The following is a 21,136-nucleotide window of genomic DNA, read 5'->3' on the forward strand; positions in this document are numbered from 1 at the left end:
GTCAAGAGGGCAACTACCCTCTAAGAAGCCTTGCTGCACCCAGTTCTGGTCACCTGGTGGACAATTACTTTAGAATGGGTAAATCTGATGTCTGAATCCGTGTTACTGGGTGATTCGTATCATGGTGATGCAAAAACTTAGCATTTGTTGGGGATTACAAACAGGATCTACTTTTTCATAGGATGTCTTCTCTGGAGTTCTCAGGCTAAGCAGAAAAAAAATCACTTCCTTACTGCCACTTACCTACCTGCCTTACCTCATTAGGGGCCAGTATCTATATATACAGTGGGCTGTACTGAATATGCCATATCTGTGCTTCCTGAGGTCTTTTTTTTCCCAAGGTGATAATCCTAAGTGTTATCAGGATGTACGCATACATTGTCACTGTCCATATCTATCTTGTGCTGCTCTGTGTCATGTAACCCTATCCGATTTACACAGTGATTTCAGTCAGATGCTGAGATTTGGCAGCCTAGATATCTAGTGTGGCAGTGTAATAGTAATCCTTTGAGCTAGGCTCATTGCTGGTGCCATCAGTATCATGGTGGCCTTTCATGCTGCAAAACTTGAATATGGACCCAAGAAACGCTTCTGTCAGAAAGGATATGCAGTAGGTTACTTTTGTATAACCTCATGTAGGTTTGGCTAGAATGCCTAGGTGTAAAGTAGATCTGAAATGGTACATACAAACATACAATGTGAGAGCTAGCACTACTATAAACATTAAATGTTTATAAGTGTGCCAGTCTGCCAGCCTGTTGTGGTTTAGCCCCAGTCGGCAATTAAGCCCCACACAGCTGCTTGCTCACCCTCCCCCCCGGTGGGATGGGGGAGAGAATCGGAAGAGTAAAAGTAAGAAAACTCGTGGGTTGAGATAAGAACAGTTTAATAATTGGAACAAAAATAATAATAATAATAAATTGTAATGAGAAGGAAAGCAACAAGAGAGCGAGAGAGGAACAAAACCCAGGAAAAAACAAGTGATGCAACCGCTCGCCACCCGCCGGCGGACGCCCATCCAGTCCCCGAGCAGCGATCGCTACCCCTCGGCCAACTGCCCCCAGTTTATATGCTGAGCATGACCTCATATGGTATGGAATAGCCCTTTGGCCAGCTTGGGTCAGCTGTCCTGGCTGTGCCCCCTCCCAGCTTCTTGTGTGCCCGGCAGAGCATGGGAAGCTGAAAAGTCCTTGACTAGTGTAAACACTATTTAGCAATGACTAAAACATCAGTGTGTTATCAATGTTATTCTCATACTAAAATCCAAACCACAGCACTATACCAGCTACTAGGAAGAAAATTAACTGTATCCCAGCCAAAACCAGGACACAGCCACACTACCATTATTTTCCAGGTCCCTCAGGTTTGTTCCATTTCTCGTGACCTAGCTTTTCCACTACTCCCCAGCCTCATGAACATCTTTCTTCTTTCCAGCACCTGAAAGATTGCTTTCTAGTCATGTTAGTCCCTGATGTCGTACACAGTCTGTCATACATCCTGTACCCAGCCTGCTGTCTTTGCTACTTTAGTACATGGTTATAGGCTAGAGTAGAAAGGAAAATAGGGAAGGATGGCAGAGGAAGCAAGTGCTTAAGTTTACCAATCCTTTTTTAATGGTTGAAAAGTAAAAATGGTCTAATAAGGCAACAAAGTGCAAGGCTTAAAGGAAGTAGATAAACAGTAGTGATACTAATCAAAACCCAAATAAAATGATCAGTGCAAGGCCTAGTGGGAGCAGAGGTCCTTAAATATTTATGTGATATGTTCTCCCCTCCCTTTGCCAGCCTTGTACTAGCTATGGCCCTGCTGTTGTAACAACATGATGGTGGAGTGGCTCCCAACAACCCCCAGCAGCCACCACATGAGCTGCAGCTAGCTGAAATTGAATCTGGAGGCACCACGCAAACAGTTCAGGTGCCATTAGGATCTTCTGCTTCAGGAAGCCCTAATGCAGGTGGCTCAGCTGGTCACGATGATCATGTGTAAGCCTGGCCAGATGGCTGTGGTCAGCTCACGCCAAGGCTGGACTTGGCGTTTGCCCAGAAAATCCTTTATGGTAATTCTGAGGTCTTTGTGGTACCCTCCGCAGCCTCCTATTGACATGGGTGGCAGGAGGGGTTGCAGGCAGCTGTGGAGCAGCAGGGCCCACCTTCAGAAGAATCAACAGAGGCCGAGTGAACCACTGGAACTGAGCCATGCATAGGGCTGTTTCCCAGGGCCTGTCTACTCTGGTACGGATATCCCAAGGCCAAAATTTGCAATTCTGTATATGGATGCCAGTATTGTTCAATCCAGTTATCAATGCTCAAGAAAGCGAAATACCATCCATAATGATAGCTGCAGATGCCACAGTGATTGATAGGACGGTACACGTGGAGCATTTACTGTTAGAAAGCAATCCAAAATGTTTCATTAGTCACAGTCCAACATATTTAATACTGTCAGTCATGAAGTACCATATCTACTAGCAAAAAAGTAGGCTACATCCGCAGGATGTGTTGTATAGAGACCTAAAAGTAGTTTGAGGTAACAGATGGCAACTCTTGGTCTGTTATATAAAATTATTTGTAAACGTCAGGGAAAAAAATAAAAATAGAATTAATTCAGTCAAAAATTCCTGCTGGTTTAAAGAACATATTGAGATTGTATCTGATGGATAATAGGAATGTTTGACAGGAAGACGATTGCAGTGGACCCAGTGTTTTGAAAATTAAGCCTAGATGGTAGAAGAGGAGGGCTTCCCCTCTCTTCATCTCGTTTGGAATTCATTGTCTGAGTAAAAAGATGTGCAGCTTTTACCTGCAACGTCAACACCAGTGTGGGTCACCACACTTACAGACTTCTGGGTTCAGTCATGATGCATTGAAACCACAAAGTCCTCAGACCAAGCCAAGGCAGCAAGGACTGAGGTGATCTTATCCCCTTTAGTGACTCTGCTCTAGTCCCAACTATCACCCGAAATACCAAGACTTGATTGCCCCTTTGTGCTTCAGTTTCTCCCTCTTTCTTTTCTAATCGTTCTGATTTTTGCCTTTACGCTAATCAAGGCTTGTTTAAAAAGCTTGTCTTCTGCAACCTTGTGACCAGCTAAAAAGCAGTGTCTTTGATGTCATTATAGTTTTGGCAGAGCTTGAAGTGACTGAAAGATGACACTTATCTTTTCATTAGCAATGGCTGGTATGGAAGAACCTAGCGAGACCAAATGACATTTTCTTATTTGTTTAGCATTTAGGTTTTTTCTCCCTTTCTCGCTTGTTATGTTTGTACCTCCCTTTCGGCTTCATGACGTGAATCTCTAGGCTATTTCAATTTGTTTTCCCATCCCTAAAAACACTGTTAACACTATTATCAACATTTTGGTTTGTCAAGACTGTCAAAACAGGAGTGGGGTTTTTATTCTATATTTTGTATATCTAAAATAATGGGAAAGGGATACAATTGAAGATTTAGGTTGCCCTTGAAATTATTTAACTGGGTGGGATTTGCTACTGCCTCCCCCACATTCTTTTTAAAGGGCTTGTACATTTCTAGTATGGTTGTCTGTGATAGAGTTAAGCAGGATGAGATTGCTGGGCTCATAACCCTGACATTTAATACGGTACAAGACAGCATCATGTTAACCACTTTGTACTGATTTTGGCAGTAGACATGGACCAAGGTGGTCACACAGGGACTGCATCTCATTAAGCAAAGATTTAGAAAAGGGCTGTTGCCATTGTAGTGATCTTGAAGTAGACTTCTGGTACAGTGCTTCAGTACACAGAAAGCAAGCTATTAAGCTGAACAAAGTGATCTTCCCTTCATATAGCACTTGATTATTGTATACCGATGAACTGGTCATCCTAATTCGGAAACAAAATGGGACTATTGGAGAGAATTCAAAGAATGAAGTGTTTGGGGAAAAGGTCTCAAAATGCAAGCCGTATACGTATTCAGCAGATCAAAGAAAAGGATGCAAGGTAACATAGCACTTGCATATGGCAAAGTAAACTGATTGTAGGGAGCTTTTAATAATACAGAGGGACAGAAGATGCAGTTGTATCTTATGCCATGAACTTCTATGGTTTGAGTGCTAGCAGTAATTAAATGTTTGAACAATTGATGAGGAAAAGTCGTAGAATTGAAACATGCTATAGGTCTTACAACTGTCTCTTTAAACAACACACACTGATTCATGTTTGATGTTTGACATTTGAAAAAATTGTATGGCTATTGTATAGAGCAAGTGATGACGGTGGTACTGCTAGGCCAAAACGGTACCTGGGAATGGCTGTCTTCAGCATCAAACTTCACGTCTACTCAATGGCTAAGCTTTTGCAATGATTTCAAAGCAGGATTCAAAGCCAGGTCATCAAAACAGTCAGCCCTTTTTACTTGGTGCTGTGGGCCCTGGACCTCTCTTTCTTAGGAGTCAGTAATTCTGCAGTCCTTACTGTACTTAAATTCCTCAGCTCCATTGAGTCCAAAAGGACAATGACCATGGTAATGGTCCTTCTCTTTCTGTAGTGCAAAAATCTGCAGAATGCCTATGGCTATTAGTTGAAAATTCAAAGTCAGCATTTTCCTTCCTCTTCTCCTCCCGTGGTCAAGAAAAATAAAATCATTAACAATGCACTGTTTGCAGTATTGTACACCACTGTTTTCTCTGTGAAATACAGTTATTGCCTGCCTGTCACAAGTGTTTCCTTGGCTTCATATCCTGCTGCCTTCACTGTTCCGAGAAATCACGTGAAGCTTATGTTCCTGGTTCTGGTTCACAAGGCACATGTCCCCCTCTAGCTTAGGGACATTCTTTTGGCCTTTGGAATGAGTCACTTCCTTCTGTGACCATCGTGAGTCATCTTTAGTGTCATCCTTTCTGCTGGATGTAGCTCTCCTGATGGTCATCTTAACATATCTGACAGATATGTTCATAATGGAATGTGCCCAGAGCTGTCCAACCACCAAACCCACTTCTGGGTCCTGTCTTCCTTCCCTGCATCTGGGCAGCCTTCTGCCCTCCTACTGGCAAGAGCACCCAGCCATAGCTTTGTCTGCAGATGCCTGGGGTGCTTTGGTCTCCTTTCCTTCTAGCTGTAGCAACGTCTGCCCATCCTAACCTGTACAGAGATGTATTTTCATCCTTGAGCAGCTACTGAACTCATTTTCCTCTGCCTGTCACCAAAAGCCAGGCTTGGCCCATACTAATAGGGCGGTAGTGGGTGAAACCCACTACCCCCCATGCTTGGCCTGTTGCTGCAAACTTACCCAAAAGGTTAGACAACTACTGCTGTAGTGGCTGGGAAGGATGAGGAGCAGTGGCAGTTGCTGAAAGGCACCCCTACACAAAACCCCCCTGCAGCTCTTTTTGCCTGGCTTTGTATGTTGGAATGTGAACAGACTCAGGAGGTGCTATGCTGCCGCCTTAAAGGAAAAGGGCTACTCAGAAAAACTCTGCAAGCCACAGTCTTTGCACCACTAATTGGACCGTAGGTCGGGTGGGTTCTCTCGTTGGGTCTTTTTGTTTTTTTTTTTTTAAGCAGTTAGTGGCAAATACCTAGTGTAAATACTTGGTGGTGTTATAATTTGAAAACGCTTATTTCTTATAAATGGAGAGTTCGTATGCTACAAGAAAAACTTGCTAGCCTGACAGTGGGACTGCTTTGGCAAGTGGGTTACAATCATTTTAGTGTTATGGCATGGCTGTCACAGAACACTAAGAAAGCTTCCTTCGCTTTCACTGAAGCTTAGCTTCCTTTGCTATCATCATTGGCATTGGGTGGGGATAGCACATTGCTTCTCTTTGGGGGCTTACTCAAGTACTGCTACTGCAAAGGTTTTGTTTAATTTTTAAACTTTGGTTTGAAAAACAACAACAACAAAACCAAGATCTCTGCACCAGGAAAGTTAGTCTTCTCAAACGCATTTTTTTTGTTCTCATCTTAATTCCACCAGGTTTTGTTTTCCAAATTACTGAAAGTGTTAGAAACATTCTTCATTCAGCAGTGTATATTCCATGTAAGTCTTTCTTGGCTATAGAAGGCAACTGGGGAATTGTTGGATCCACTGCTGGTATGGTCAGTATCCCTTTGAAGTATTGCAGATCATATGCTCCATTTACAGAAGCATCTGAGCTGCTGCTACAGCAAGAAACTATCACTTAACGTGGGCCATCAGATCAGTCTACATTATGGTCTGCTCACCAAAAAAAAAAAATCAGAAAGGCTGCGATAAAAGCTAATTTCCTTAGATTCCTCATTCTTTTTTACATGGATGATATATTTATTTTTAAGCATCTGTGTTTGTGCCAACAGATTTTTCTCTTAAGCTAGTGCTGAGAAATTGCTCTTCCTCTCCAAGGACACTCCTCTGTGGTCTACTGCAGCATAACCAGCTAAACTTAATCTCTACCTTGTTCAACACTTGAAAGGAGCCATTTACAGAATTTTTCAGGAAACAAGGACTGAGATTTTTCAGCTGCCCCAAGTGAACTTGGGGAACCAGTGAGAGAACTAGGACCCAAACACAATGGTACACAGATGAGTCTGATGGTTTGGAAGAAGTAGTCGGAAGCTATGCCAAAAATGATTAACCTTTTCTATTGAACCTGTAAGTACTTGTTTGAGGAGTCTGCAGCCATCTGCCAAGGTATTGTCAGCTAAACCACAGACTGGTGCAACGGCTGTATTGTTAGGTGGTACTCTAAAACAATCCTGATATTGAACCTGACCCAGAACATGGTTTCCCGTTTGTAGTTCAGGTGCATTGCCGTGTAATACAAGTTGTTTAGCTGCCTTTGTATTTCTAGGGTAAGTGCCTGTAAAGCTCTACTTGTCTTAAAACCTACAGGAAAAAAGATAAAGGAGCAAACAAACTCTGTTTCACTGTTATACCTGAGGTTATCAGAAATGCCTGTGCTTGGTAACTACAAAAACAAATAAAAGAAGGAACTGCTTGAAAAGCAACACGTGTTGTTATATTTTCTCCCCCTCTCACCTCCCTTTTTTTATCCAATATAACCTGAATTTGACAGTCTGCAGGATGGGTCGTAAATCATTGCATCTATGTTGATATTTGCAAATGATGGACTTGATAGTGAACGAATACCGCTTCATGTAAGAACATGCTACTTTATATCAAAAAGTATATGAATAAGCAAGTCTTTAATAAGCAATAATTCCACTTCTTTAGTTTCCATTTTTGTTGGGTTTTTTTCTTTTTGTATTTACAAAGTAACTTACATTCTCCTTCAAGAGATTATGCAGTTTGAAAAAAGGACAGACCTTTACATACATGTGGAAAATAATTTTCTTACAATGAATGCATCTATTCAGGCACTTTTTCACAACTTTGCCTGATGGATCTTATTTTCCATTTTTTAAAACATTATTATTTTGACCATTCCCATGTGACCATTTTCATTAGCTTTTTCCAAAAATGCACTGTACTAGAGAGAATCCTAGGTCTGTGACTGAAATCAGACCAGTTTCAAACATAAACTAATGACCTCATTTGTCTTGCATAAAATACATGTTTTTTATTTTTGTTGGAACAGTATTACCTTACTATGTAATGAACGTAAAATAGATCTCCTGATTCAATGTTCCTATAACTTAACCCCTTCCTCATTTTCTGAATTCGGTTACTTCTTCCTATCAGGACTACTTCTCATCTCTCCTGATGCTTTTGTTTATTTAAGGTGACTTCTTTATTTATCAACATGATATTGAATTTATAGTGACTAGACTTTTGCTCTTTTCCATTTCAAATAATACTGGAAAGAATCTTATTTTGCCTACACCAGCCCATGATTGTTAATGAATACATAGAGAAGTGTGTTGCAGGAATGAATTCTAGTAGAACACATTTCTAAATCCTCTTCCAGTTAATACTAACACCAGTGCATTTCTTCTCTCCATTGGCTTATTTCCCCATCAAAGAAAGCAGGTTTAGTTGTTGCACTTGAGTTCTGATGGTCAAGTTGACTACTACTTAATTATTGTCCTACTGGTGCCTGAAATTCTGGCAGTAAGCTTAGTATTTCATGAGAAATACTGAACTGTAAGCCTTTATACACGCATTTTGAAATAGTTTATGTACTTGCCATTTCCCAAAGCTCTCTCACCTCACCTAACATGATTATGTAGAAATAATGGTGGATAATTCCAGTTGAATATTGCTATTTCCTTTACTTCTCTGTAAGCACAGATCTCTTCTAAGAGAAATTCTAGCTACAGCTTGTGACAACAACCTAAGTTTAGGCAGATTCTTGAAGACAACAGCAAGATGGGAGTGAAGGAGAAGATTAGATGGGTGACTTTTTGTAAGTATTTACCAAAAGAGAACACTTGGGAAAAAAAGGCAAGCGAATAGTGGAAGTGACCTTTTGAATAACTGATGCACAATTCAAATTGACAACTGATGCACAATTCAAACTGACAAGACTGGCTAGTGAAGGAAAAATAAAGTTGCAGAATAAGTTTCCTTTACTGAAGGAGAGAAAAGAGAGAAAGAAGGAAGAAAACAGAGTAGCAGATGAGTAGAGGAGAGAAGGCAGGATCAGCAGAAAAGAGGAAAAAAATGTTATGATAGTGTCTGGTGCCCAAGGAACAGTGAACATGAGAAAGGGATTGTGAAAGAGAACAGATGACAGAATGGTCTGCAGACAGAAGAAAGAAAAGATGGGGAATCTAAGGAAGAGGCAGTTAGCATCAGAAAGAGGACAAGTATGTAATGGGTACTCCCTTCTGAAGAAAAATGGGTAGGCTGTCATGAGAATGGATCCAGAAGTATGTTTGCTAAGAAAAAAATTATGGATTTGGATCTGAAAACTATAACAATCCGGTGAACAAAATGTACAGATTTCCTAGAAACTTCGGTGGAATTTTCCCATTTCCTGAAAAAGGAAGGGCAAAGGTGTGATGATCAACCTATGACTCAAGAGTTGGTGCTAAGATTGATGGATTACGCAGCACAGTACAGAAAAAAAAATTTTTAATGGATATGCTAGTGTTATGGATACTTTCTGTGATTCAATTTAGACCCACACAGGGGGCAATTAAGTTGATATAGAGCTATATTTACATACAATCCATGCCTACATGAACAGAAAGAGGGAGGAAGGGCATAGGATATGAAGGCTCATCACAGAGCATGGCATGGAGAAAGACAGACATAGTGCTGTTAGAGCAATAGTCATCCTAGACAGACTTCTGGGACCAGGAAAAAAAAAAAAAAGACTAGTTTTAAGAAAGCATTTTGTAAACTTATGAGAAGGCTTATGCGAGACAGTTGCAAAACCAGCCAGGAATAAAATCTGGGTTTCCAAGAGCCCCCTCCTATTGTATGCTCTTAAGTGTTTATCTAGATGGATGGTCTCTAACTGTTTCTCTTGATCCTGTCTTATGACAACTTCTTGTTGTTAAACATCATTTTGTAGTGTCATGCCGCTGTTACGCACTTAACATTGCAGCCAAATAGTTTTTAAGCATTTCAGCCTTCCCCATGTCTCTTGAAACAGGAAGGTAAAACAAATCCATAGTCACGTGCTCTTTTGTTGTTCATTCTTTCTCAAAAGCTTGTTCTGCTTTATAAGGTAATTTCACTTGCTTTTTTTACCAATTACTTTGTTATGGCCGAACACTTTTAACCTAACTTTCTAAGAAAACAAGGTTTATGTGATTGTGCATCTGCTAATCTTTTCTTACAAACCTTGAATCCATTGGCCTATTTTATCCAGATTTGACCAACAGGAAGAAAAATCAGAAATCTTAAGTCTCTGAAAAAAATTATGCCTTTATCTAGACAGCTAGATGAAGAAGAGAGCCTGCTAGTGGAAAGGCTGTAAAAGCTCACTCTTATCAGTTACTTTAAAATCCACATGAGAAGTCATCCTATAGACACGAATCCAGAGGAAACCAGGCTTGGCTGGTTCAGCTCCTCAGATCCTTCAAACTTCCCAGCCCCTGCCATGTGGCGGTACCAGGTGGTGGCATTCATAGGACTTTAGCCTAGGAGAACTGGTGTTCTCAAGACATGGCTGAGAAACCTCAGCTGTCAGCCAGATGCCTGACTTAACTATTACTGTAATGCTAGTGTAGCTATGGTGCACTGGTGGGACATTTAATGAAAATGCCTAGCATAAATTAAGTCTTTGGGATTGTGCTTTTGAGTGTCTGTTACCTTCTTCAGCTGTTCTACGGTTTCTGTCCCTGTTGTCCCCCCGATTCTGGTGGTTTTGCATCTTCTGGTTTCAGAAATGTTGCTACTATAACAATACTCTTTTTTAAAATGTTCTTCTATTTCCTGGGAAATCCTAGTTTCACTGTTCTCTAGTTTCCAGTTTTAATTAGTCTGATGGGGGAGAAAACATGATAAAGACACAAAAAGCAATGTAAGAAAAACATAGGAAACTCAAGAGCTTTGCTAAACTAATGGGACACATGCATGAATCATTCTTGGTCCCCTTTTAAAGGACTACTGCTCATCCCCACCTAAGAAGGTATCTACAGAAAGCTTGCTAAAAACTAGCATAGGGTTTCTCAGCAATAGTGAACGATCAACATATATCCAAACAGCCTCTGTTCAAAAACAAAAATTCTGCCGTTAGTAGAGAAGAGAACATGCTGAGAACAAGAATTTCATGGTGGTTCTTTCATGAAGTGCAATTTTTAAGAACATAGGGTAATTATGTTGAAGTTACAACTTTGGGAATTTTATTCTTCTGAGCAATTTCTTGAAAACCTGTGTGTCTACCTTTGCCTGTCAATGCAGATGATGGAAGGTGGCCTACTGCTAGCCACAAGAAATGACTGTGAATGCAATGTTGGTAGGAATAATGACATTACAGATGAAGCATGTTTCCATTAAAGACTGAAATTTAAGTTAAATAGCTCTGACTATGTTTACCACTGATGATAACGAGCAATTAGTTCCTTTCCATAGGAAGGAGACTGAAAATCATTGTATCAAAAATAGCGTGGCCAGCAGGACTAGGGAAGTGATCGTGCCCCTGTACTCGGCACTGGTGAGGCCACACCTCGAATACTGTGTTCAGTTTTGGGCCCCTCACTACAAGAGGGACATTGAGGTGCTGGAGCGTGTCCAGAGAAGGGCAACGAAGCTGGTGAAGGGTCTGGAGCAGAAGTCTTATGAGGAGTGGCTGAGGGAACTGGGGTTGTTTAGTCTGGAGAAGAGGAGGCTGAGGGGAGACCTTATCGCTCTCTACAACTACCTGAAAGGAGGTTGTAGAGAGGTGGGGGTCGGTCTCTTCTCCCAGGTAACAAGTGATAGGATGAGAGGAAATGGCCTCAAGTTGCACCAGGGGAGGTTTAGACTGGATATTAGGAAATTTTACTTCACTGAAAGGGTTATCAGGCATTGGAACAGGCTGCCCAGGGAAGTGGTTGAGTCGCCATCCCTGGAGGTATTTAAAAGACGTTTGGATGAGGTGCTTAGGGACATGGTGTAGCGGTGGTCTTGGTAGTGTTAGGTTTACGGTTGGACTTGATGGTCTTAAAGGTCTTTTCCAACCTATACAATTCGGTGATTCTGTGATTCTGTGAAAGCAGGAAATACAGTATTCAGCATTTTTCTGTTACACGAATGCATTCCATGTAAACAACCTATTTCCTTCTTCCCATCTAAAAGACTGCTTTTATGCATAACTCACCCATATATTCTGCAACACTTTTCTACCTGTAGGTAATAGCTATAATCCAGCGGATAGTTCTTTGCATATGAGGTGGAGTCATCCTAAAGATAAACAAGAGTGACTATACATCTTTGATCTCACAAACCCTCATTTTGTTTGCTAATCACCAGCCAGTTGTGGACTGCTTTCCGTCTGGTGCAACGTCATGCGTTTGCAGACTAGCAGCTGATGACTTACTTATAAACGCTCTCTCCAGCAAAACTCCCAGTGACCCTTCCTCTCATATATCTATTGATGGCATCAGTCAATGTTGAACAAAATTGCCAGTGACTTTGTGACGCATTCCATGGAAGCCAAATTGAGGTCTGCAAATGACTTTCCTCATTGCGGTCCTGCAGCTTCAAGACTCTACCTAGAGGCCTTCTCTTACCTCTGTATTTATAAGAAATATGCTGTACACCTAACCAATAATTAAATTAACAGCTTTTTTTATGAGGACCAAATCAGGTTGGGTACGTTATTGGAACTGATCCTTTCTCCAGCAGATCTCAAGTAATGTTAAATCTTCTGCAAAGGTAAACAAACACACACACACACACACACACCCCCCCATCTTAATTCTAGTTCCATAAGCTTAATTCTAGCGATTTTCCTAGCGTTGAAGCGAATATGAGCACAGCCTTCATTACAGCTGCTGGAGCTAGCTTTAGAGCTTCGTACGCAGAGCAGTGTATCTCCGACCTGCCGTAACAGGCAGATTTGCTTTGAGTTTGTGTGGTTCCTCTCCTGCCGGGGCTCTGTCCCCCACAGCGGTGGCTGGTCTCCCGCGGTGGCATTTGCCTGCACCTCTGCCTGTGCCACCGTGGTGCTGGGTGGGCTCGTGCCACGGCTCGTGTTCCCGCAGCGGTGGGTGTCCCTGAGCGCGCACTCGACCTCACTCCGAACGCTTCCTCGTGCCTGTAGTCCTTGCCACACCAGTGAACGCAGTACTTCTAGCTTGGATTTTAACTCTCACATGCATTTTATGAGTTTCTGTGGACATAATGCTTTGCTGCAAGATGTGTAGCATTTTGACTAGAGGACTGAGGAGAGGTGCTCACGTAGCCTGTTCTATTTATGCTGTCCACTCAGGCAGAACTGGGCTTTTCCTGGTCACACCGCATAATTTGAGTCCAGCAAACCCCCGAGCAGTGTCCTTTCTTAAGCTATGGGTATATTTAAAAGACTTGCAACACCAGTTTTTATTGTGCTTTGTATGCAACTATCTAAAAGTGGCTTTAATCGCAGCCTTGGATAGTTGATGATTTCCTTCTAGTGTTTTTCAAGAGAAGTCTGCTTCTGGTCTTTGTTGTTGGGAGCAGGCACACCATAAGCAGGAGTGGGAGGGTTGTGGGTTGATCCAGAGCTAGGAAGGTCAAGCAGCATCAGAGGAAGGGGCTGTCTCCTTGTTTTAATGGTAAACACATTGGCACTTCAGCATATTTGTCTGCAGATTGCTCTTGCAGTAATTAAAGACACCTTTTCATGCAAATGGTTCTTAGAAGTTCAAAGAAAAGAAGGAGGAGGATGTGTAAAAGATCACCTCATTGGGCTCATCAGTTATCAGAATTTTTTTCAAAGTTTTGGTCATCTCAAATGGTCTCTCTGGCTCTTGCTAAAGTAAGAATATTTTTGTGAACATAGTTACTGAAGCTTTTTTTCTTTTTTTTTTAAAAATAGAAGCCAAATGTGATTCTGTATATTCTACTCTTGAACTGCTGGTGCTTCAGCAGTAAACAAGTCACATCATAGTTTAGACCCCGAGATGCCAATTAAACCATCGTTAGGAATATTAAACAAGAGAACGTTGAGATGAACAGTATTCCAGGATGTCATGTGGAATATAGACCCTAAAAGAGAATGTCTTTTAGGTGGTTGTTTCTGTGATGATAAATGAAAAATAGTTGTACTTTTAAAGTAATCTGTAAGACTCATTTACATCTACGTGTGCCATAGTGTCAAGTGTTAGAATGAAGTCAGTGGTAAATTAAGGGATCAAAAAAAAAAGGTGATCCATTTGCTAAAAAGCAGTCATCCCTTTAGAAGTGTTCGTGACGTCTATGCTGTTGAGGATGCTTATTTGTAATTTTCCAGAATTAGATCTGAACCCATCCAGAATGGGCTCTAAGTGGGAAGAAATATCTACCGTTATTTTGGGAGCAACAAAGATTTGTTGATATGCAGGACAGTACTTGGAAGAAGCAGCTTTATTTTATTTATTTAGGAGACTCTTGTCATGGGTAAAAAGAGTTTGTGGAAACATTTTAGTGTGCTACTCACATTATTGATTTTTTTCCCATAAATTTGAATTTAAACAAAGTAATACTGCACATAATTTATCAGATTCTCCTCATGTCTCTATAGTGTGCTATAGGGAACACTACGGTGCTATGATGGCAAGAAGATGCACAGGCTGACATATAGCTTTCCGTATTCTTCAGGCCCATAATGTGGGCTTCAGCTTTGTTTCATTTGTATGGGGTTTTGGGGTTGTTTTTATAGTTACCATTGGCTCCCCAAACCTTTTAGTCAGATAGATAGCTGTTTATGCATTATTTTTCAATCTCTTGACAACGTATATGAGATTTTGTAGGGGCTTTTCTACATATTTCATAATTTATTCTATTGTCTTATGTTGTCTTTTCACTTTTTAAAATAACTGTTACTATTTCATATTTTGGAAGGCTGAAATATTGTGTTCTGCTTTTTCCCTCTGTTGTATAGAGATTAAGTGGACTACCTTAGTTTCAGGTCAGATAGCATTTCATCAGGATAGTGAAATGACTGTAAGCATTCATCCCCTGTGGATGAAATCCTAGCCTGCAGCATTTCTGTCTCCCACCTTGAAAAGTGGCAAGACAATTACTGAGATCCTTGTAGATGGGCTTTAAAGCTGGGCATAATCCAGCAGTGAATGAAATGCAGAACCATCCAAATCGGTGACATTTAACCCAACCGCACATCAGTCCAAGTGGCAAGATAAATTGGTACTCAACCGTTTCCAGCCCATTTTCCTGGTTAGTACTCTGAAATAGAGGAAACAGTTTTGGCACCTCCTATGTGATTTTTGTACACGGGCACACGCTTGTGCAAACACATTTTATTCTGTATTCAAATTTTCTGGTGTAGGTAAACTGTTAAAGCATCTGTATTTCATTTCACGCTCCTCTTGAAACCAGTTGTTCTTTCTGGAGAGAGCACTCGCCCTTCCCTTTGCTTTTCATCCTTTCTTCTCTTATTTGTGTGATGAAATTGCATCACTCAGTTGTGACATTTCAGTAGTGGATGCTACGCTTATTTCAAGCAAAAGCATATTCTTCTGAAACAAAACCTTGATATATTTACTTGTCAACAGATATGCTCTATAACTTCCATAAAGAGGACTGAATGATAAAAATAGTAAAATATGTGAAGCGTTTAGGTGTTTCTGAAATCTACCCTTAAAAAGAGCAAGAGCCAGCAATCCCTTGTGCCAACCTCTTTTATCTCTTCCAAAGCTATTTCTCATTTACTGTAATGCTTAACAATTGTATTTCACAGTGTGCTTTAGATTCCCAACAACAGGAAAAAAAAATTACTTAAGAAAAAACAACTTGCAAATCCAAGACCAGGCGTCTGTTTGTGTGCAGTTCTAAATGAAGCCTTACCATTTCTTAACTAATGAGGATCTTTTCCATGTGGAATAAATTCTTAGTACTTAGCAGCATTAGTAATGCTTCAAAAAAAAAAAGTATTTAAAATGGTTCAGTTGCCAACTGCCTTTGACTGTCTCAGTAAGACATTGAAACAGACCTTCTGCTCTAAATTAATAAGGCCAATCACAGCCACACAAAGCCCAGAATGACCGATCATTCTTCTGGTGTCCTCGCTATCTTTACTGAGGTCAGATAAATCACTTTCAAGCTGTTAAATCAATGACCATAAATTAGGGCTCTGTTTTTACAGCGCCTTGTGGGAAATTCTCATGGTTAAATTAATCTAACAGCTGCAGTGAAGAGCACCTCCCACAAGATCATGTCAAAAGTTCTCCCCCCCACCACCACTTTTTTTTTTAAAGGGGAAAAAGGACTGATTATTTGTTTTTACCTAGCACACAAAATGGAATCCCTCCGTCTATCCCTGCTAATTCGTGTTTCAATTGTACCCAGCTGTTTAAATCGCACTGCGCAGAGATTGCCTTGATCCCCAGGTGCTGCTACTCCATCTGTGCTGCTCTGAGAGACTATTTACAGCAGAGGTTAGGCCAGCGATTGCTGGGATGGAAAACTCATTTCTCAGCCTGGCTTTTATTTACACTCTTATTAAAGATCCTTTCACTCATGTTGGAATGGCAGCTAGTGGCTGCAGTGAGCGTTTGGCATCGAGCCAAGCAGCAAAATTACCATGTCGATGAAAGATAGCCTGCTTCCATTTTAACCTTTCACTGTTCTCCCCTTTCCATCTATATTTGCATGAAGAAGGATGATTATTGAAAGAGATAGGGGGGACAAAGGGATGAGAGAATCCTTGTCAGCTGAGCTTTTCAAGGGATAAACCAATGGTTTGTGACCAATTTGAAAAAAATCTTTACTGCCTTATTAATTTCCTACTCCTTTCCCTTAATTGCTATTAGAGTTTATTTTCACGTGAAGCAACAGAGCTGCTCATGCTCTGCTCACGTCCTTCCCCCACTGCTTCCCTGTGCCTTGTATCTGGGGATAGATCTGCAATGTTGAGGTTTCTACTTCATCCCCAATGCAGGTCACACAGAGCCACAGCAACACCCTCAAAGCATTTTTTTCCTACAAATATGCCTCAGAAATGAATCGCCTTCCTGGGAGCACGTGGCTCGTTGCACATCGCATGTTATATTACTGGGGGAGGGCAAGGGAGAGTGTGAACAGTTGCTGGGGGAGGCTGGCATGCAATCATCACATTATGGACCTAGATGCATTTAAAAAATAAAAATAGTAACTATTTCTCCAGAAACCTCAGCACATTTGTTTTTAGGAGCAACACAGGATCGGTGAAAAGCAACAAAATCCACCTCAGCTGTTGTGAGACAACAACCGACATTGTTGAGTGCCAGCTACAGCCCAGCACAAGGAGGAGACCCCAAAACCTCAAGCCTCATTACCAAGCTCCATTTCTGAGGCAGACCATGACCTTCAGCGCAGCAGCAGTGCAGGTTCTTGACTGCTAGCAAAGCCGTGCTTTTCTTTCTCTTTGCCCGCTTCCAGGGCAGAAGAAGAGACGAGTCTCTTTTCCATTTTCCTGAGTGAAGGAGCAGTGACAGAGGCTTACAAGAGTTGGTGGTCTTGCTCCTGAGCCATGTTTTGGGTAGTGGGCAAATACCAGCTTTCATCAATTAAAAAAAAAAAAGAGGGGGATATATCCTGAAGGATTTAACCCCCTACTTAGATGATTGTGTCTTACTGTTGTTTTGCCACTGCTTAACCTTGCAGGTCCCCAAGAATCGTTGTCTCCAGTATCACCAGGAGGCTCAAATGCCTGCTGCTGGCCAGGGCAGGCAGCTTCACAGGCCCAAGCCATCTGATGGCCACAGGCTGGTATCTCCCAGGACCTGCGGATATAGGAGGCTTTTCCATACGGAGGTAGCTGTTGACTCCTCTAAAGACTGAACAACCTTGAGTTATTCCCAGTTCAATGTTTAAAACTCAGTTTTGTTCCCTTTGAGGACGAGGCACCTGGAGAAGGGGGTGTCTTGCTATTCTTTCCCCCAGTAATCCTCCTGAAAGGTGGGGAGGGTTTGTTAACAAAAAGACAAAAATGTACTTAGCTGTATTCTGGGTAACTGGCAGCTAAAATAGGTGTATTTACTGACCACTGCTTGCTTTCAGCTCCTGGAACAGGCACAAACAGATCCCGTTTTCCAACGTCTTAGTTGCTGTTCAAAGTTCCTTGCCAATTTTTCCTATATACTTACTTATACAAATATATAAAGTTATAAATTCAATATTCTACAAGCGCTTATTTATCAGAACTCAGTGTGTGCCATATAAGTAACTTCAGGGCTTCAGGTTAGTCGGGTGTTGTGTTCCCCATTTCCTGACTGAGTACCTGAGTCCCGTGCTACCTGCTTTCCTAGTGAAGCCAGCACCAGGGAAATCTTGCAGGAGCAGTAGCAGAGAAGCACGACTGGGAAATTTTACATAACCATAAATCTTATTTTTTTCCCTCTCCTTCCTTTTTTTTTTTTTTGGCACTAAACAGACCTTCCCTAAAAACACCATTCTTAGAAAAATGTAACCACAGCAAGATTTACTGTCTGAGCATTGTGTTTAATATTTTTCCCATTCATAAAATACTTGTATGTCTGGACATGAGACTTAGTTCGAAGGGTGTGTTTTGATTCTTGTCTGGCTCACTTAAACTGCTTCTATGCTAGTGCTCAAGCAGAGAAGGGCTAAGAAGGATGTCCCAGCTCCTCTAACATATTCTAAATTCCCAGATGTAAAATTCAATTGCATGAATGCTGGTGAAAAACAAGCACTAAGAGGGGGCACAAAGACCAGCAAAGTAAATTTATTTTTTTAATTGAGAGCAAAGCAAACTCAATCCTCAGCAAATGCAGTACAAGAAGTTTGCATTAGGAGCTTTTTCATGGAGTAGCTTGGTCTCAGCTAGCTGAGATGCAGTTGACATTTGGCTGACAAAGTTCTAGGGAAAGCTGGACGATGGTAAGAAATAAGACATTTGGTGCAATCAGCTGCAGGACCAACCCAGGAATGAAAGTAAACAGGCACAATGTGGGGACGAGAGGATCCTTCAGAATCAAGGTCTAAACGGCTTGAGGATGTAGCAGTTCCCCGCTTTGTGTACATTCTTTGGCAATTCCCTGTTAGAGTAATTGGCTTGTCTGCTTCTAGATCCTGGAGAACTGCAACTGGATTTGGCTTCTTCGTGTCTCCCCTTCCCCATCCCGGTACGTGCTGTGATACCGCGCTGTACTGTCAAACAGCTGCCTCAGCCCACATCCGCTGAGGCGCTCCAGCTGCAAAGGGCTGCAGGATTAAAAATTAAACTAATACACATTTAAGAGATCTGGATGGGCAGACTCAGTCTAAATTTTTGAAGAGGCTAAAATGACTGCAGGTGTAGCAGTTGCTTTTACACCGCTGAGCTTTATTGACTATTAGACTGAAAGGGTCTCTGTTTAGGAACAATTTGTGCTATTTGAGGAGGTGACTGTCTAATCATTTGTCTTCAACAGTTACTCTTATGGGAAAACAATAACTTTTCTTGTAATCTTATTAATGGATATCTCACAGAATTTCCATATTCTTAAGTCTTACCTTCCTAAAGCAAAAATAGCAAGATTTCAGGTTTGTTTGCTTAGGCCCCTCAAAAGTTGTAGCAATAATTACAGAAATAAGCAATGAGTGTCACATCAGGAGCTACACGCTGCATCTGAGCTTGTGCGATAACCTTTGGCTCTTCCAGCCAGCTCCTCATTTGCTGAGGAGAAGCAGTTTCCCTGGAGAATACCTGGGCCAAAGTAGAACCCTCTAAAAGCAACTTAAAGCCATTAAAGTTTCCCCTTTCAAACAGGAGAATTCACATATTGCACGCACGTAAGTTTTCATTTTGAGGTAATGAGCAATGTTAGGTTAATGAATAAATCATTTCCCTTTCTAGGGGGCTTCCCTTTGGCTACCAGCGATTCCTGCGTTGCTGGTGATGCTGTCTGTATCAGCACCCAGAGGAAGCGAGCGTTGGGGGTGGAGGATGGCCAAGGACTCAGTGGCACGTCTGAAACAGCAGTTAACTACTCCAAAATGTTCTACATCAGAGAGGAGCATGGTAACGAGAAGGAAGGAAAAATACCACCCATGGCATAAATGAACCAGGAAGATGCTCTGTGGGGGTACAGCCTGTTGGGAAAGGCCTTGATTTACCACAGACTGGTAAATGCAGGGATGCCTGTGACGGTCAGGGACGATGCCAAACCATTACAGCTGGTTGTAGTGCAGTCTTTACAGCAGACTGCCATAAGGGATTGCCTTCTATTGCTTAAGGGAATAAATGCTCAGGAGTGAAGATCAGGGACAATTTGACTCTTTAGAGCCTGAGAAATTATGCACTATACACCCAAGAAAAAGGCTGTAATTCTAATCTTAGGTGGCCTAAAATTCATGAAGGTTCAGAGCTCTTCTCTGTCTATGCATCTAAATAATCAGCCTTAAATTAGCTGCAGTAAAGATCTGATTATTTTTTTCTACTGCAGCTTCCTCCCTCTCCCCTTCGTATTTTGTGGCAGTGCTGTAGACTATTTCTGCAGCTTCCAATTTATGATTAATTGTTCTTAAATTATTAAAAAAAGTCCCCAAATAATTTGTTCTTTACCCACCTGTAGACACATTTTGTACCTTGATCATACTCCTTTTTATTAACCTTGTCATCAAAGCACAATTTCTCCTGAAATCATTTTATGTTCCTAAATGTTATGGCATCCTTTGTTTTGCAAAGTGGAGGATTTTTAAAAAAGCCTTCGTCCTTCCTTCTAACAAGAACAGGATGTGCAATAACTTTGGTTTATATAAGCCTTCCTGGAAAGCATGAGAGAAACTCTGGAATCAATAAAAGCTGCAGCGTAATAGCATAAAGAAGTAAACTTTTTGTGAAGGTACACTGCGCTATGAGCACACACTAAGAAGATGAAACTTCAGGCTTTGATTTTACAGTAACTGTACAAAATACAATAAATTCCCTTACGTCGCTTTAGTTAACCGAGTACATTCAGTAGAATACCATGAGTATATTATTTGGCTAAGCACTGATTTATTGCCTACAGGAATTGTAGAAACTGATGTCCACATTTGAAGAGTTGTATCTATTACTACAAAATGAAAATAACAAGCCTTACTTGACCTACAATCTTACAGAATTTAGGGCGTAAGAGATGCAAAAGCAATGGGATGACGTGGAGCAAGCTCCTTTAGGTTCACCTGACATGCAACAGCTCCCATCACTGCACACTACCAACGCTTATTTATTCAGCTGACACCAGCGAGCCAGGCAAAGCTGTGCTGAAGTTTATTTGCACAGCAATTTTAAACTTGACTCAGTGGTTGGACTGCAGTAATAAACCGTAGGACTTAACAGGAGAGTGAGAAGAACCAGAGTGAAAGTAACAAATCGCTTCTCTTTGCACCCTCCGTGATGCTCAGTGAACACAACGGGCATATGCAGCGTTTAAAAAACTGGCGTAACACTAGAACAAATGTTTTCACTGCTCTTCTACGAAGTGTGAGGTGAAATAGGAATTGGGAGAACTGCTTGTGCTACAATGCAATACGTCAAAGATATAAACAGTAGATAGATGCCTGGCTGTCATTCTCTTGCTGGCAACCCCGACGGGTATTGCCCGTGGCTCTGTGCTGGTACAATGCAAAGAGGCTGGTGTTACTTCCTGCATCTTTGGTACTTTCAAATAAATCTTTGGTTACTAAATAACCATGACAG

General features: G+C 41.3%; 1 protein-coding gene across 4 annotated transcripts in view; it reads left to right on the forward strand.

Annotated features, from left to right (window-relative positions):
• MON2 (MON2 regulator of endosome-to-Golgi trafficking) overlaps window positions 1–21,136 on the forward strand; it is a 121,496-nt gene that overhangs the window by 94,875 nt on the left and 5,485 nt on the right. For 2 of the 4 annotated variants that reach the window (XM_075494725.1, XM_075494733.1), the window contains one exon: window positions 19,310–19,531. The exons of 1 other annotated variant lie outside the window; for it this stretch is intronic. In XM_075494725.1, coding sequence (XP_075350840.1) covers window positions 19,310–19,516 — 207 coding nt within the window. In that variant the 3' untranslated portion in view covers window positions 19,517–19,531. Of the gene's footprint in view, window positions 1–6,293; window positions 6,327–19,309; window positions 19,532–21,136 lie in introns of those variants that run through there. One more of the 4 variants, XM_075494762.1, reaches the window with a different exon arrangement.

Source organism: Mycteria americana, chromosome 1 (genome assembly GCF_035582795.1).
Source record: "Mycteria americana isolate JAX WOST 10 ecotype Jacksonville Zoo and Gardens chromosome 1, USCA_MyAme_1.0, whole genome shotgun sequence".
NCBI classification, from domain to species: Eukaryota; Metazoa; Chordata; class Aves; order Ciconiiformes; family Ciconiidae; genus Mycteria; species Mycteria americana.